This window comes from Struthio camelus, chromosome 3, assembly GCF_040807025.1.
Source record: "Struthio camelus isolate bStrCam1 chromosome 3, bStrCam1.hap1, whole genome shotgun sequence".
In the NCBI taxonomy this organism is placed as follows: domain Eukaryota; kingdom Metazoa; phylum Chordata; class Aves; order Struthioniformes; family Struthionidae; genus Struthio; species Struthio camelus.
The window spans coordinates 141,887,893-141,904,418 of NC_090944.1; the positions used below are offsets into that span (position 1 = coordinate 141,887,893).

General features: G+C 44.6%; 1 protein-coding gene across 7 annotated transcripts in view; it reads left to right on the top strand.

Annotated features, from left to right (window-relative positions):
• The window catches only part of MEIS1 (Meis homeobox 1), a 102,957-nt gene that overhangs the window by 50,006 nt on the left and 36,425 nt on the right, over positions 1 to 16,526 (top strand). For all 7 annotated transcript variants that reach the window (XM_068940726.1, XM_068940724.1, XM_068940729.1 and 4 more), the window contains one exon: positions 3,676 to 3,821. In XM_068940726.1, the coding sequence (XP_068796827.1) occupies positions 3,676 to 3,821 (146 nt within the window). The remainder of the gene's footprint in view (positions 1 to 3,675; positions 3,822 to 16,526) is intronic.

Below are 16,526 nucleotides of genomic sequence, written 5' to 3' on the forward strand. Positions count from 1 at the left end.
CTCTTTCACTGGACCATGGCCTATAAAATTTTGTAAAAACAATTCTTAAATATTATTTGAAAGGGCAAATGGCCATGCTGAAAGGTTTGACAGTTTGACATATAGCGCATGGTTTCGATAGCTTGGAAACCGGAGCGCCGAGCCAAGGCTCTCCTTGCGCTTGTTACAGGCTCAGTGTTTTTTAAATAGTGTCTAGTTGCTGAGCAGAGTGCCTGCGCTCCTAGCAATTTGACAGGCAATGAGTCTGCTTCAGTGATCTTAAATCCTTTTAGACTAATTTGTGAGCGAGCAGAAAAACAGCTAGCACCTCTGCATTCGGCTCTCCAAAATCGAGACTCAGGTATTGCCAATTAAAGTGCCATTTCGAACAATCATATCAAGGCAGATTACTTGCCGTTCCCCTGATCGTGTCACGCGGTGCCTAAAGAGAAAGCAACCGGGAGCTTCTCCGCAGACAAAGGATCTGAGCGGACCCAACTCATCGGCGGCCGAGACGGGGCGAGCGCGAACCCAATTTCCGCGTTGCATATGCGCGGCGTAAATGTGAGCAGTGCGCCTCCTCGGCCCCTGCATCGCCAAAGGCCATTTTTAAGAGCCTCTGGCCCCTCGGTCACTGGCCTACTAGTTAATTGCCACACGGACTTTGTGACACATGGGCAGATAATATGACATTTTCAGTTTCTGTCACTAGCAAACGCCACAGCGTTGCTTGCACTAGTTGCTAAGAAGCTGTCAGAAACCATTAGCAGCTGGCTAAAGTTGCCCGATGGCATTTCCTCATGGCATCAGCAAAACAAGCATAAATCACCCAGCGGAGCCTACTGCTATACTAATGAGGCTGTAAGCTTGTTTATGGACTAGCATCATTTCTATGATTATTTCCACCTTTTCAGTTCGCCTTCATTTGGCGGCAGGAGAAGTCAACTTCAGGAATGAAGTCACTGCTGACATTTTACAAATGCGGTTCATAGCTGCTACCGTGTGGTTGGGCAGTGGTTCTTCAAGTTTGTTTAGTGATCTTTAAAAAGGGGGGAGGACCGAAAAAAAAAAAAAAAAAGGGGGAGCGGGGGGAGGGATTCTCTGGAGACCTCGCAGAGGTGACTGTATCGGGTTGCAAAGTAGATGGAAATGCTAAAATCCACACTTGACCATTTAGACTTCTCTCCGTGGCGTGGTCTTTGCAGGCTCAACTTCCAATTTAAAAAAGTGGACGAGGTTAAACCATTTATAAAAGTCTGCCGAAGAATTTGCTCTTAGGATAGTCGGATGCTTTATTACCCGCTCTCTCCCTTTCACTTTCCCTAGCTTGTGTTGGACGGGGCCAGGGTTTATTGTTTTAGGCTTTTCTGAACATGCACCAGTATTTACACTGGATTGAAAGCATTTGCTTCCAATGAAAATCTTGTCTTAGATTACAGCCCAGCAGTGTAATTTCCCTCCCAGATGGGAGTAAAGTAGCAGTATTTGCCTAAAAACAGTAGGAAGAACAAACTGTGCATTAAGCCAAGGCTGTTTTTGGCTTGAGCTAATGATGTAACAGAAACCTTTTATTTGGGATAGGTCACTGGCAGGGATTGAAGGAGGTGATCTGGCTCTCGCTTGAAAGGTTTCGCCATTGTATCTACATAAGTCTTCACTTAAAAAATTCTGTTCCTAATGCTTCTGCTTTCATACAGCAGAAATAAACAGGAAAGGTTCTGGGGAGTGTTACACAAGGAATGCAGAAAGCTTTTCCTCCCCTAATGGAGTATATAATTCAGGTGCCCCGAAGGCATGCTTTCAGGAATTCTTTTGCCTGAGGTAATGGGAAGCTAAGGCTGCTTTAAGGCCTTGATTATCTATTGATGCACAAAGCTGGAAAAAAGTCATCTCCCTTGGATTATAGTAGATATTTCCATAAATTATCAATGAATACTCCTCTCGTCAGGCACCAGGCAATGCCTACTAAATTAATCTTTGAAGGGGGGTTTGAAACGAGGAGAAAGTGTGTTTTTTAAAAACAGGGGTAAAACAATGGCAGGGAGGTGGGGAAAGGCAGCGTCATTAGGTTAGAAGCTTTTCATTTTTAATCAATGAATGCGTAATACTTTTCTTTTCCTCGTTTGCCTCTCTCAGACAGAAAGTGGATTAGCCCGTGGAATTTTAAATGCTGTTGAGTTGTTTCCTTTGCTCATGTTTCTTTTATGAATTATTATTTTATACGGTGAATTGCTTCTCTGTATGAAAGCCCTTTTTTACATACGGGGCTTTCAAAGAATTTATCGGGTATCTGATTTCTTCATAAAAATTGTGTTTGTTTCTATAACTATTCAAGGTTACTATTTCATTAAAGATCCAGGCTAAGTCATAAGGACAATTATAAATTTGTCACAGTCAGTAAGATACTAAAAATATAATGCTAATAATAACTTTTTTTTTTTTTGCGATGAAGGCTGTTTAACAAATCGTAATTTTGACAGTGTAAATCCTTCACTTTTTTTTATGCCTAACAAAGGTAGTTTTGATTCAGCCCAATTCAGCTGACTTTCTTGATCATTCTTGCCTGGGGGTGTAAGGAACACTTGCCTAATTACATCACAGCTCCATGTGGTTACAAATACAGTGTCCTTGGAAGCCAGGATATACCGTTCGATCCACGTGCAGAGCATGAAAAGAATAAATTGCTACGTTGACTTGTTTATAAACCGCTTTCCGGGTTTGAAACAAAAATTGCATGCAAGCTGGCCAGGCACTGCAACTTTTGTTTTCCAGTGACTGCTCGCCCGTTATTACACCCCAGACAAAAGCTGGCAGCTACGCAGTTGTATAGTCCTGTAGATATGTTGCTAGTGTGATGAGAACTAAGACTTTCTCTGCATTAAGGAAATTCATTCTGGATCAGTAGTTGTTTAACTGGAGCAGACACCTATTACAGATACGGTGCACCAGCACAAAGCAGGGCTTTAATTCCTGAAGTGTAGGTCAAACTGGTACCTACTTATCCCCGTATGAATTTCTGTAGGCTGGGGCTGGGGAGAGGGGAAGCCGGTTAGATACCTGCATCCCAGGAAAAGTCAGTGCAGGATGGACATCTGGAAATATGTAATATAAGCGGTGCCACAGTCCTCCGGTTGTTCCTGAATTTGGGGAGAGAATGTAATGTTGCAAGAGGGATGCATTTATCCTGGCTCTTTTAACTGGATCTTTGCCTCTTGGAGGGGAACGTGGCACCAAGGTTCACACACGTCATGGGGATGGGGATACCATTGACGCTTTCCTGACTGCCATCTCAGGCAAACTAGCTGATTGGGAGAAATATTGGATTAGTTTTTGGAAAGTGACCCAGTGTGAAGAAAAGCTACCTTTTCCACTTTGGCAAGCAGGATGCTTGCAAAAACTTTTTTCTTTTAAAAACAAAAAAAAAACAAAACCACTTTTCATTGGGTTACTGTACTGAATCCAATGACAGAAATAGCCGCACTGTCCTTCAGGATAAACCAGAACTGGGCCAATATAATTACGAGACCCTCCCTCTTCCCATGTCTCTTCCCTCCTATCCCTTCAAACCCTGGTGAATTATGGTGTTAAAGAATTTATACCTCATTTAAATATTCATGCAGTTTATACCCAAAGCCAGGCTTCGGCTGAAGTGTCTGAAGGTAGCATAAGTCAAAATTTGATTCACTATATTTACAGGTGACGGCTTGGACAACAGTGTAGCTTCCCCCAGCACAGGTGATGATGATGATCCAGATAAGGACAAAAAGCGACATAAAAAGCGTGGCATCTTTCCCAAAGTAGCCACAAATATCATGAGGGCATGGCTGTTCCAGCATCTAACAGTAAGTGAACTCTAGATCACATATGCAAAATAAAACATGGAAAATGTCATAGTTGTAGTAGCCGTAGAAAGCAAAAATACTTATTATGTTACTGACAGGCAGTTCAGGGAACTTTTCCGAGCGTAGCTGTTGTCTCTTTTGCTAGATGCCAGGGGAAGAGTATGGAGCGTATGTTTTTATGGTTTGGGGTTTTTTTTGTGTGTTGCTTTTAGATTTTTGGTTTGAGTTGCAGTTGTTAAAAGGACATCACCACAAAGTGTGACTAAGCTCTTACTAATAACCTCGGAGACCTATCCTGCCTTGCTGTTCACACAGCTGCAGCTCCTGTTAGCTTACGTGGGCATCGCTGCTCCGTAGCAAAGAGCAGCGCTTGGCCGGTGGCTCTGTATTCTGGAGAACTTCAGAAAATAATTGGGGAGGTTAAAAACAAAGCAAAAGAAAACAAAGACCTTATTCAGAGGTTTGTGAGAGATCATCGGATGCTTCACGATGAAAGGTCTGAATGTATCCAGTTTAATAGAAAAGTCTATTTTTTTCTCTTTGAGTCTTTCTCATTCCCAGAGTGTAAGTTACTACTGCATTTAACATCATAAAGGGGTGGGGGGGGGGGGTGTGAAGCTATTTCTGTTGCCACAGCTACCTGTATTTATTTCTGGGATTAGAAATAAAAGCTCTGGACAGGTGTGTGGGGTTAAGCTGGATGCTGGAGCTTCTTTAAAGAATTGATATTGTGTACCACACTTTCTGATGTTAGCATTTAGCAAAGTGTTTCTAATGCCATTCTTTTTCATCAAGTTATGGTGATCTGTCACTGTTTTCATTCACTGTGGGGATTTAGGCCTTCGGCCTGAGATTTTCTCTCTGTGCTTTTCTGAGGCGGAAGAATAAGGCCCAGGCGAGAGGTTTCTGTAATCTGCACGCAGTAGTGACAGTCTCTCGCCTCCAATCTCAGCAGTTGACTCTCTTCCCTGCCGGTAGTTAGGGTCAGGGTGAAGCCAGCCAACTTGCCCAACCGTAGCAGAGCTCTGCCAAGGGCGTCCTCGTAAACCGGAGGAAGCGCTCACGCAGATCGCCCCTCCGTCCCCGGACGAGCCAAGTAACCAGATATCCGACGTGACTCTTGTCAGCACGGGGATCAGGCCGGGAATTCTGCCCCCCTCGCAGTCCTGGGTTACTATGAATGAACCTTTCTGCCTGAGCACTCATCTTCCTCGTCTGGAGAAGGCCTCGGATATGCCCACGTTAATCCCTCTTTCTGGCAGACTTGCCCTAGCTTTGCCAGCCCCTTAGGCCTTTCCCGGGGCTGCTCAGAGCATTGCTCCCCAGAGCTGAGATCCCTTTTGGTTTGGTGTAGCCAGGTTGGCTCCCCAGTTCCAGGTCCTCTTCCGAGGGGAGCTGACAGCCTGGTGTCTCTCCACCGGTAGATGTGAGGTTAAGGGCACCTGCCCCCAGTGCATGTCCAGGGATGCCATGCTGGTGGGGATGCTCATACCAGCCTGTTGCAGCTGCTGCAGGGGCAGCTGGTTTACAGTCTGGTGACAAGCCACACCAGGGGACAATCAGCAACTGCACATCAGTGCCCCTGCTTCCTTGCTGAGAAATTATGAAATAAGAAGCATATATTGCTGCTGTTGTTATTAGCAGGCTTTTCTCCTGGAAGTGGCCTGTTGCTGTGTTTGTGCTGGTAAATTAAACGTGGCCCAGGCCTCGGCACAGAACTTGCCTGTCTGTGCTATTAAACTGCTTGAGCAGTCTCTGGCATGCTCTTAGCCTTGGCCAGATACCACCCTCTAAACCAATTCCTGGGGACATTTCAGATGATAGCAAGGATAATTACCAAAAGACATTTTGACTGCAACCGCTCTGTGTGGAGCGTTTAGCTCTGTGGGCTTGACCAGACCACATGACCGGCTTCACGCAGTCTCAGGAACGGGCCCTGTCACTCGTTAGTTCCTGTGTAGATGTAGGGTACAGGTGGCTTTCCATCCTTTTACTATACAATAGCAGTGCACAAGAGAGAAAATGGTAGTGCCTGAGATGCTTGCTGCAGTGATGGTAGTTGCCTCTTGGGCACACCATCTGGGCATCTGCTTGCAAGGTAGTCTCTTATGGAAAGTTCAAATGCAGAAACCCCAAGGACTTACGCAATAAAGACACTGCCTTTTCTACACTATGGCACTGAGCTAAAGCGTGCTTTAAAGATCCACCATCCTCTGAACAGGATGAGCCCAGCCAGGTGAAGCTGGGGGGCAGAATTCCCGGCCTGATCCCCTTCTCTAGCTGGGACCTCGGGACAGACCTGTCAGATCATCTCCAGCTGGGGTCACAGGCAGTTCCCTGATATTAAAACTTGTGTGAGAACAGAACATTATAGGCTTTCTCAAGCATATATTTCAGCTATGAGTGCTCTCGCTGGAGTAAGAAGGCTAGGAGTTAGACAACCTCATCAGTAAAAGCACCAGAGAACACGTGCACTGAGGAAAGCGATGGGTCTTGGCCGTGGAGGAAGGTGTTCTGCAGGCAAGCATGTTGACATTGCTGCAGTTAGGGCTAGAGGAAGCTACTGTGTAACGTGTTGAATGAGTTACTTTAGGTGCTGCCCCGCTCTGTCACCAAAAATCCCGTTGGCGTGCTTCTGCAAGCCAACACCAGCATACAAAACTCTGCATGAGCTGCAACGCCGTGGAAGGCTCCCAGATCCCTTCCTGGGAAGGAGACAGGCAGTTGTGTGACACCCACCTGAGTGTGACACTCGGTGCTGGACAGCCTGGGACGGAGGTATTCACTGTCCTGCTGGGAGGTTGTTGTCCGTGGCTTGATAACGTGCAGGAATCACTGCCGATGAGAAGACGTGCCGTGCCTGGCTCTGAGGAACTGGACACCGCTGGCTAGGTTGTGCAGGGCTCTTTGGGCCACCCCAGCGCAGCAGTTTGGGAGACAGTAGGTGGATGACGGGCAACTCCAACCCTCTCGCTCGCTGGTGGTAGCCCATCCAAGGGAGGAACTGAACTTCTGAAAGTCAGCAAGGAGCGGTCCAGAAGCCTGACTGAGTTTCTAGTTACATTGGCTCTTTCACAGACTCCTTCCCCAGGGGGAAGCCTAAGGCAAGAAACAGGGCTTTTCTGAGGCAGGTGTCGGGCCGTGGAGGGGCAGGCTGTGCCGCCTGGCCGAGCACGGCCCCCGGAAGACGTGCGTGGGCCAGGTGGGCTCCTTGCTGGGCATGAGGTGTGTCTTTGCGAGGAGCTGGCAGAGATGGCAGGACAGGACAGGCATAGGCAAGTTGGATGCTTGTTGCTTTGCCAGGTCTGCCTTTGTTTATTCAGGTATTTATTTATTTTAAGTGAATATGAACTTGACTGGGATGGACGCAAGGTCCTCCCTGAAACAGGAGGCGATAGGGAGGTAGTTGTGCTCAGGTACGGGACGCAGCACGGCAGGTGATAGCGCCATTTTGCCCCAGCGTTCGGCCTGCCTCCACTTTCCCATCTGTGAAACGGCAGGGAAGAAACGAGCAGTGATTCTCGGCAAAACCCAGCTTCCCCTCGACTGCTGCTCGTTCCTAATTGGGCTGTTATTTGGGAGCCATCTTTTTCAAAAGCAAAAAAATTTCTCACAATTATAATATTAATACACATCAATGGCATGGAATTAAGGAAAATAGACAGTAATTGCTGTGTCTGTCATACTAATGATTAATGGTTGAAATGATTTAAAATACATGTAGGACTCATACGAATCTTTTAAAAGTGCGTTGGCTACTTTAATTCCTTCTGTGCAGTTATTCCGTTTCGAAGACTATTTAGTCTTCCTCTGTGTACTGACTTCATTTCCGAAGGTTTGTCCCTTAGTTCTCTTTTTCCACTTAGGGAGGGCATTCCTTTTTTTCTTTATTGAAGACAAAATCAAATGCAAGGCCGGAGCCTTGCAAAAACATACTTGTTGGACTCTTTGGGTGACAGCTCGGGCTCAGTGTCAGGCTGCAACTTCCCCTTATTTTGAGTGATGTGCAGAGCACTGCTGCATGCTCAAAGGGTAGGCGAGGGCTGCTGTCTTCTATGGACGTGGGCGGTATACTCGGAAACGTGTCAAGGGGATAAATTCATCCAGATTGCTGTTTCTCCCTTAGAATAATAGCAACAAGAAAAATCAGCTAAAACAATATCCAAAGTGGTGACCAGACTTGCATTTAGGACTACGTAGTTCTTATTTTTAACGGGTGCTATTCCGACTTCGCTCTCATTGAACGTCTATGTTGGAATAGCTGCCTGATGTGGCCATTAGTCAAGCAAAGCATAGCTGCGCAGCTCACTGAAATGTATGCCAGCAAATGATGACACCAGCCATCTCCTGTAAATATTGAGGTGTGTGAAATCTGTTCTTGGGGAAATGTGGTAAATCTGAGGTGCAAGGAATGGCCTGTTACTACTAAAAAAAAAAAATAGCAAAATACTGTAGCTTAGTCAAGAAGTGAGAACATCCCAAAACTACAGCTGACCTGCAGCTGTAAAAGTTGAGACGAAAATTAGGCTGGCGTTTGTGGGGTGGCGTCCAACGGACGCTGAATGGCACGACGAAGCTGGAGGAGGTGATGCGGCCAAGCAGTCCCCTGCAGGAGGTGGGCTCCCACAGCTTGCACTGAGTGTAATTTCAGGGGTTCCAGCATGGCAAAATTTTGCGGGCCCTTTTTTTTTTTTTTTAATCTTTTTGGATCACTTAACGTTCAGGGATCATTTCTCACCACCATTTTTCAAGAAGATCTCACTGTAACCGCATAGCCTTCAGCAGGAACTGCAAAACAAGGGAAAAGCTTGGAGGAAGGGAAGGAAAAAATCTGTGTAAACTTAACTGTGGCATCAGGAATAGTTTCTGCTTCAACCCGTACCATGCCTTTGTCCTAGTAATTCCTCCCTTTTTTGTTTAAAACTAGAAGACGGGAATTTGCGGGAGGTCTCTTTTCAAGTGTTTGGTCCACTCACTGTGAAAACTGTACATGCTTTAAATCCAGGTTAATTAAAAATGTTAGGATTCAAACCTCATTTTGGGGATTATACAATGTAATTGGTTTGTTATATGATGAGTATTTGATGATCTTCACGTTCATCATCTAATCAGGCAAAAACCCCCATAAAATTATAATCCCAAAAGGTGTTTAATAACAATGTAAACTATTGCAGGCTTTATTTAAGCACATTAGGGGATTATAAACGACTTTTTTTTTTTAATGGTGCCAAGAGGTAGATTCAAGGACTTCAAACACCTTTTAAAAAACAAATTGCCATGATTTAAAAAATGAATGGGCCAAAGATTTCTTTCATGTAAATCCCGTAATTTAATCATTATTTTTAACCGCTTTTAAAACAGTTTTCTAAAGAGGTTAAATCTTACCAAAATGGGAGACTGAGCAGGAAGTAAAAGACTTGACTGAAACACGTTGACTTTACAGATTAAAAATGAATTTTTTTTCCTTGGTGTGTCCAGGTTTTGAATCTTAATTGATCACCTGATACCATTCTGATAAACTAGAAAACATGCAATAAGCACCATACAATCCCTTTAGCAAAGTTTCATTTGAATAAAAGAATTTATTAGAAAGTGACATTTGAGTTTATTGAAGGAGCTGCTTGATAACAGGATCTAGCTGAGTGAAAGAGTATGCATCTCTAAGGACATTCTTCTGCTTTTTAAAAAAATACTATCCCATTGCTTAATTTTATGTTTCATTTATGTACGATTATTTTGTGGGCTAGCAACTTTTTAAAGGTACGCTTAAAGCAAGTCCTCTCCTGACTTTCTTTAAGTCCGTTTCTGATTCTGAAATACTGCCTAGGGAGAAGGGTGTGTGGGCTCCCGTCCTGCGCTCCCACGTTGCCTGCTTGGCCATTTTTGGAAAGGGGTATAGTGAGAGGGCGAACAGGTTCAAAACTAGACTGCTGAAAACCTAAAAAAGGGAAACAAAATTGGCTAAAAACAGTGAAGGTTTTCTTTGCTCTCCTCTCTAGAGGGTTTGGACACATGAAAACAAAACAAAATCCCCCAAAGTGCAGCTGAAAATGACCCTCTGTCCTGCACCAGCCCATGCTCACTCTGCACATGCCAAAGGGCTCCTGGAGCTTGTCTGCGTAACAGGGGTCGTATTTCCCTGTATTGGACTCCAAGTCTTTTTTATTTTTTTCCCCTTTATCCCAAATACCCAAGTCTCCTCTTTCACTTGATTTTATTGTGGGCAAGGCTGTAAAAATCTTTCTTCCACATCTGCAAGGCTTCTCAGTGCCAGCTGTCCCGAATTCCTGGGAAAGCCAGGCGTTTTTAGCTTTCGGAGGTGGCAGGAGGCCTGCAGTCGCCTGTGCACCCATCGCTGTCGAGCTGAAGGCTGCAGGACGTAACCTGCCTGGCATTGCCCAAAGCTTGGGGACACTCGGACAAGCTCTTCTGCTGGCAGAGGTGCTGTGGCAATACGCTCTAACTGGATAAAACGGGAAATTTCATTAAGGGAGAAGATAATTATTCTGAGGCTCTGTCAGAATTGAATTGAGAGCTCCAGAAAGGAGGACAAACAGGATTTAGGTAACTCGGTTTGAATTAACTTCTTAACCCTTCCTCCTTCGCAGAGTTTGATGGAGGGCGCTGACTGTCAAAAGCTGGAACATTTTTTTTAATCTTCCTCAAATTTTTCACTTTGACCTACTGCCTGGCCTCCAAGGATTGTTCCATTTTCTAACTTAGGCAAACTCTGCCATTTTTCAAGAAAACAGTTCGGTTTTTTGGAATACCCTCAGCAACGCTGCTGTTATTCCAATTGCATGATTTCTTGGAAAGCACACATCTCACATATGGAGATCCTATGCTGTCCTCTAGGTTATTTAAATTACCAGTGCTGAGCTATGCTACAAACCTTTGGTCTTTGACCAGAAAGGAAAAATATAGGGTGCTTTAGCCAATTGGTTCAAGGAAACCGGATTCCTCATTTTAGCTATTCTCATGCTCTCAAAAGTTTGGTGTAGTCGTAACATCTGTTTTTACGGATCTACGATTCAGTCTCACTTCTAATGAAGACAAGAATCATGTAGTTTTAACCTTCGCGGTGCAAAGCATCTTATCCTGACCTCCTCCTAGGTCTCAGGAATAACAACAGTCCAGGGAAGTATTTTGATTGAAATCAGAAGCAGGGTTAGATTTTTGAGAGCGAGAAAGAGAGTCTGTTCCCACAGGCCTATCTTAGTTTTTTGCCAGTTTCCCCCAGTTTCCCCCACCTTGAAGGCACTGTTGTACCTGTGCGGAAGCCACCAGCACAATAAAGAATTTGAATTATTTGGAAGCCGCTGAAACACATTAGTGTATGCACACAAGACGAATTGAATATCTGAGCAGAAGCAAGGGAATACTGAAAAGTTGAAACATGATAAACATTAATTCAGATGTTAAATTACACTTGTTCCGGTTGTACTAGCACTCCTTTTGTTTGCATAAATATTCTCAGAAATGAGTTTACTAGCAAGACCATTTGCAGTAATAATTTTTAAGTCAACAGTAGCTACTACTTTCTTCTCCACCCGCTCTTTTCTTTCAAGTTTGCAGCTGTGATAGTTTTTTATATGTGCCTTCATTTTTGAAATCAGCCTCCTCCAGTTGAGGAATGGAAACGTGTTATGTGACTCACTGTATTTCTGCAGTCAAAGCGGATACCTGAAATTCAAGTATCACGTTTTGAGGGGGGGAAAAGGGAGGGAGAATCTGACCACCAATTTGTAAATCTGGAAGCATCCACAGAAATATTTTGACAAATAATTTGAAATACTAAATGCACCAAAGGAAAACAGCAGTATGTTGGCAGGCAGTTTGTTGAGCAGGAAATGAGAATAAATTCATGGGCTCAGTTATTCATTATTAGTTGTTTGTTTGGCTTGTCCTCTGGCATAGTTGCTACAAAAGAGTCTATGCTGATTCTCAGATATGCTTATGTATATAAGTGCCAGAGTTAATTTTTTGTTGGCAATCTCCTAAGTCTTTAAGGAGTTACACAGAGCGCTAGTGTAAGCCAGTGAGTGACTTAATCAGATGAGGTGAAGTGCCAAAATGTGTGGCACCAAACCAGTTCTCACATATCTGATGAGATATGTTAACCTGCAGTGTTGGATAAGCTCCCTTGCAAATAGGGTCAGATTTGAAAGCGATACGTAAAGTTGTGTAAGATAGATTCCCTTCTTCTGGCATAGGATATCCTAGCTCTGTTTGCATGAACTTAACCCATGTCTAAATGAACTGAAACAGTGATATTGTGGTGAATGCAGCAGTGGATAAACGCGCCTGTTTGCGGTTCTGGGACAGGCAGTGAGAAGTGAGTTAGCTGTCTTTTTAGCCATTTCAAAAGTTTTAGTTCCCTTTTCCTGCATATACCTTCTTCTGCATAATGGAATCTGCGCTGTTACAGTTTGCACATTTTTCCCTCTGCATACAGTCAGCAAGCCCTGTTCCTGTATTGACTTGTTATGTTTGCTATATACTCATAAACAGTTCCCGCAGAAAACTGTTCTTGTGGAAAGAACTTTTTTTTGTTGATGAAAAAGACTTTCCAATGGACAATGACGTCTTTTCCCCCAAAATATTCAGCTGAAAATCAGTTTTTCCATATGTGAACAAACATATTGATCAGACTCACCTTGCCCCTTCCAGCTCTTGACCGTGTAACTTAACAGCAGCGCTAAATATATTTGTAGAGAGAGGGTAAGTAGGCAGAAAAGAGTTTGCATTAATGTGTAGTCATCTGACTTACCTCCTCTTTTGCGTCGTTTCATGATTTAGACCCATACATACTCGTTTCACTTCAGTGGTGGGCCATCATTTTAATAAGGCAAATTCTAGGAGGCTTGCCACTAGATCTTCTGTTTTATGAGCCAGAAACTTCTGCCCAGAAACTGCTTTGTAGACTTTGGGTATAGTGTCACTAGTGTCCTTTCTTGGCTAGTGGCTGATCCATTCTAACTCAACCTGTACAGCATAACGTATTTTGGAAAGGTGTTTTGGGGTGGAGGGGGGGAAGCAAAATGTATTCCCTCTGTGCTGCTCTGTATCAGTGATGCAAAAAGTGAGGTAGTCTAATAAAAATAAGGGTCTGTTCGTCCTATGCCTATGGGAAGTTGTACATCTCAAGGAGTTTCTTTAATCTGGGAGGGGAAGGGCAGGGGGATGTCTCTATGCCTTAGGTGGCTTGTAACAGTCGTTCTCCAAAGTCAGCTCTGAAGTGAAGCTGTTCTTCCTAGACTGCCTTTCTTAATGTCAGCCAGAGATTTGGGGGTCCCTACGTGATATTTTCGGGCAGGTGAACGGACTGCGGTATGAGACGAATCTGGCTAATGAACGGCTCCAGTGGCAGAACTCCAGTTCTTGCTCGCCGTGAACGTCGCGCTGATGGAGGAGGTGTGCCATGCGTGCATGGGAACGGAAATGGAGACAAACCTTTGGTTTCAGTGTCAGGCCCTGCACCAGATGACATCCCAATGTCGTCTTCTGGTGTTTGTAGGCAAACTTGCTTGCTGCTGCGTGGCAGCCTTCCAGAGAAGCGTGTCTCTAATTTGTCCTGCCAAAGCGTGGAGAGCTATCGCGTGGGCTGCCCTTGTTCCCCAAGCTGGGATCCAATGGCAGGTTCATCAGCGCAGCAGGTTGTAAGCCCTGGAGGGCTGTTAACCACAGTTTGGGGCAGACTAATTTTAAAGCTGGTAATAACTGGAATCTTTGGATTCTTATGAATAAAATGTAATTTTAGTAATGTTTTCATAAACAGTAGTAATGGTGGCATTTTAGTAAACAGTGGCATTAGTTGCATCAAAATTGCACCACATTGGCTTTTAAATTACTCCACCTGTCTGTTTGAATAGGATTTTCAATGTGGAAGCGCACAGACAGCTGCTGCTAATGTTTTCTTCTCCCTGTGCAGATAATGCTGGCAAATCTACATGCATAAAGGCCTGGTTTGTGATGTAAAACGGTACCTGACCTACTGGCTCTGGTGCTACAAAAGCAACAGCTTTAATTACTGATGGCCATGTTTTAGTTTTGTACTTGTTGATGTAAAAATGTCATCTTAGAGGAGCGTAACCCCTGGTTCACTTCCACTGGCAATGTTACACTGGCTGCAATTATTTTCAAAATAATTTATGTTCTTCTGTGGTCGAGGAGCATCCTGCCTTGTTAGCTTTCCGCTAATTAGCAAGGTCTGGGCCTTAGAGGTGCCGGTGCCCTCGGGTCCCGCTGGTTTCCCGGCACCTCGGAGGGCCGTACCCGGGGTGAGACAGCGTACCCGGGGCGAGACTTACGCTTCGGTGTGACCCATCCGTTGACTCGATTTATCCACAGGGCTGTGTGGCCCTCGTATTAACTTGGTGCAGCGCGGTAGCGCCTGCCAGTCTGTTGGCCAAACGCTGTCGTTAGGATCCTCCTTGAAGTTGGAGGGTTTGGGTGGAGGTGAACTCAGGGCGTGCTTTTGCCCCGGCGCTGCTGGAGCAGCCAGCCCGCTCCTAGCGCCACAGATGTTTAAACTTGAATTGCTGCCCCGAGTTACAGCGAGGGGACTCGTAGGTTCCCAGTCTCTCCAGGTTGTTAGCTAAACCGCGCGATACGGTCTAATGAGGCAAGCGGGCGGCCCGATGCGCTCGCGCGTTGCCGATGCTGGTCGGGAGCGCGGGTTTGCAGGGGCGCCTGGCCTGGCTTTTGCGCTTGCGCCTCTGCTTCGCCGTAAGCGCGGCTTGCTCGCTGCCTGAAGCGCGCCGGGGCTTTTAAAGGGTTAAAGGCTATCACGGTGCCGTTAAAAATATAGCTTGCCAAAGAGCTATTTTTGCGCGAATGGTATAAATATGAGATACCCTTGTCTGGCTCATTTGCAAGCGTTCTTTTTGACTTCTTTCACACAACTGGTGTTTTTGTGTTTAATTTAACAAGAAATGAGTAGTAAATGAAAGCTGCTGCCTGAAATCCCACTGTGAGCGTGTTTTGCACTTGGCTCCCCAGTGAAAAGGCAATTTGTGAAATTATGTGATAGAGTAATTAGATGAAGCCCGGGCTTCTGATTGTTGCCGTGCTTATGCGGTAAAGGTTTGCTGGGGGAAAAAATGGATTATTACCCTGGCAAGTTGGCTCAAAGCTTCTTCATTTATTTGTAAACAGAATATTTAGTGACCGCATAGGAAGTAGCTGTAATCACCAGCTCATAAAGAAACCACAGCAGAGCTTTTGGATTTTTACAGAGTGCTCATGTAAAATTTAAGCTGGGAGGCAGAATCCCTGTTAATGTAATTAGGATCTAATTTACCACCCTTTGCACACAGATGTAATAATGTCTAGATATTTATTCTATCTTTAAGCACATTACATATACCTCAGTGCAGCAGTTACTGAACAGAAACAGGTGTGAGCACTTTCTGGATTCGTTTTTACACTGTAAACACACAGCGATTTAAGGGGAAATATTTACCAAAAAATGAGGGGAAAGAATGTCTGCAAATGAGGCAGTAATGGACAGTTGCCCTTTATGTACTGATGGATTTCTCAATGGTTAAGTAAATTAAAGCAAATGCTAGAAAAATCAATAGGCTTGCAGAGTCTTGGTTGTGCCTCATAGACTTCAGGACAGAATGACAGATGTGATGCATATGACCCATTTAAGTATTAATGCTTGGGAAATTGCCTCTGCGTGCAAGGTTATAGGCCTAGAAATATTGTTATATTAAATTACAGACAATAATATTTTTAAGTATATATGGAATTTATATGTTTCAGTTTAGTTGTTCTTATGTGTTACACTTGTCCTGGAAGATTAGTTGCGTAGTTGTTTCTCTGGAACAGTAAATCAGTTTTAAAAATGTTCAAGCAGCGAATTGTCCTTCCGATGCTGTCGGGGAACGCCAAGCGTGTATTGCACGCTACGGGGATATGGCAAACCCATTAAGTGTATGGCCACGTAGCGAGTGTGTTAACTAGCAAATGTAGCATATAAGTGAGTCTAAATTAAATATCATTAAAAGATGGCTTTCCAAATGTTGAAAGGGTCTGTGCAATACATCGAGTAGCTGTTAAATTGGGTTATTCTGTATGACTAAACACAAAGTAAAATATGAAATGCGTGGTCAGGATGAGCAAAGTAAGGTAACCACCAAGTCAGATCTTTCTCACCCTTCTCTGCAAGCTGCACTACTGGAATCAGCGAGTTTGCATAGGCGGGATGAGCAAAAACGGACCCTGTGCAGAAATTATCCCAAAATAGAGACGCTGTGATTAATCCAGCTAGACAGAGGAGCTCTAGATGAGATAATATTTGCCAGCTATGATTTTTGTCATTTCTTGGAGTAATTCTAGTAAGACAGCAGGGAAGAAAACCAAGTTAATTGTCTCTTTGTGTCATCTCTGGAAGGAGTAATGTGAAAATACACTGGACCACTGATTTCAGGGTCGGCGTGAAGGCAGAGCAGCGTGTTTACCGTGCTTGCTGTTGGTGACAGCCTTGCGTACCTTGCCAGCTAGCCCGAGCTCGCCCCAAATGTCTGCTGCCGCGCAGGGAGCAGCGGATGCGTTTTATATACCAGAGCGATGTTTGATATTAGAGAGAGCTTTAGGCTCTCACGATAGCGTCCTCCTTCCTCGTTGCAGTTCTTCTGCGGAAAGCATAGTTGCTTTCCTCTCCCGGCTTCTGCCTGGGTGGCGGAGGAGCGGCATCCG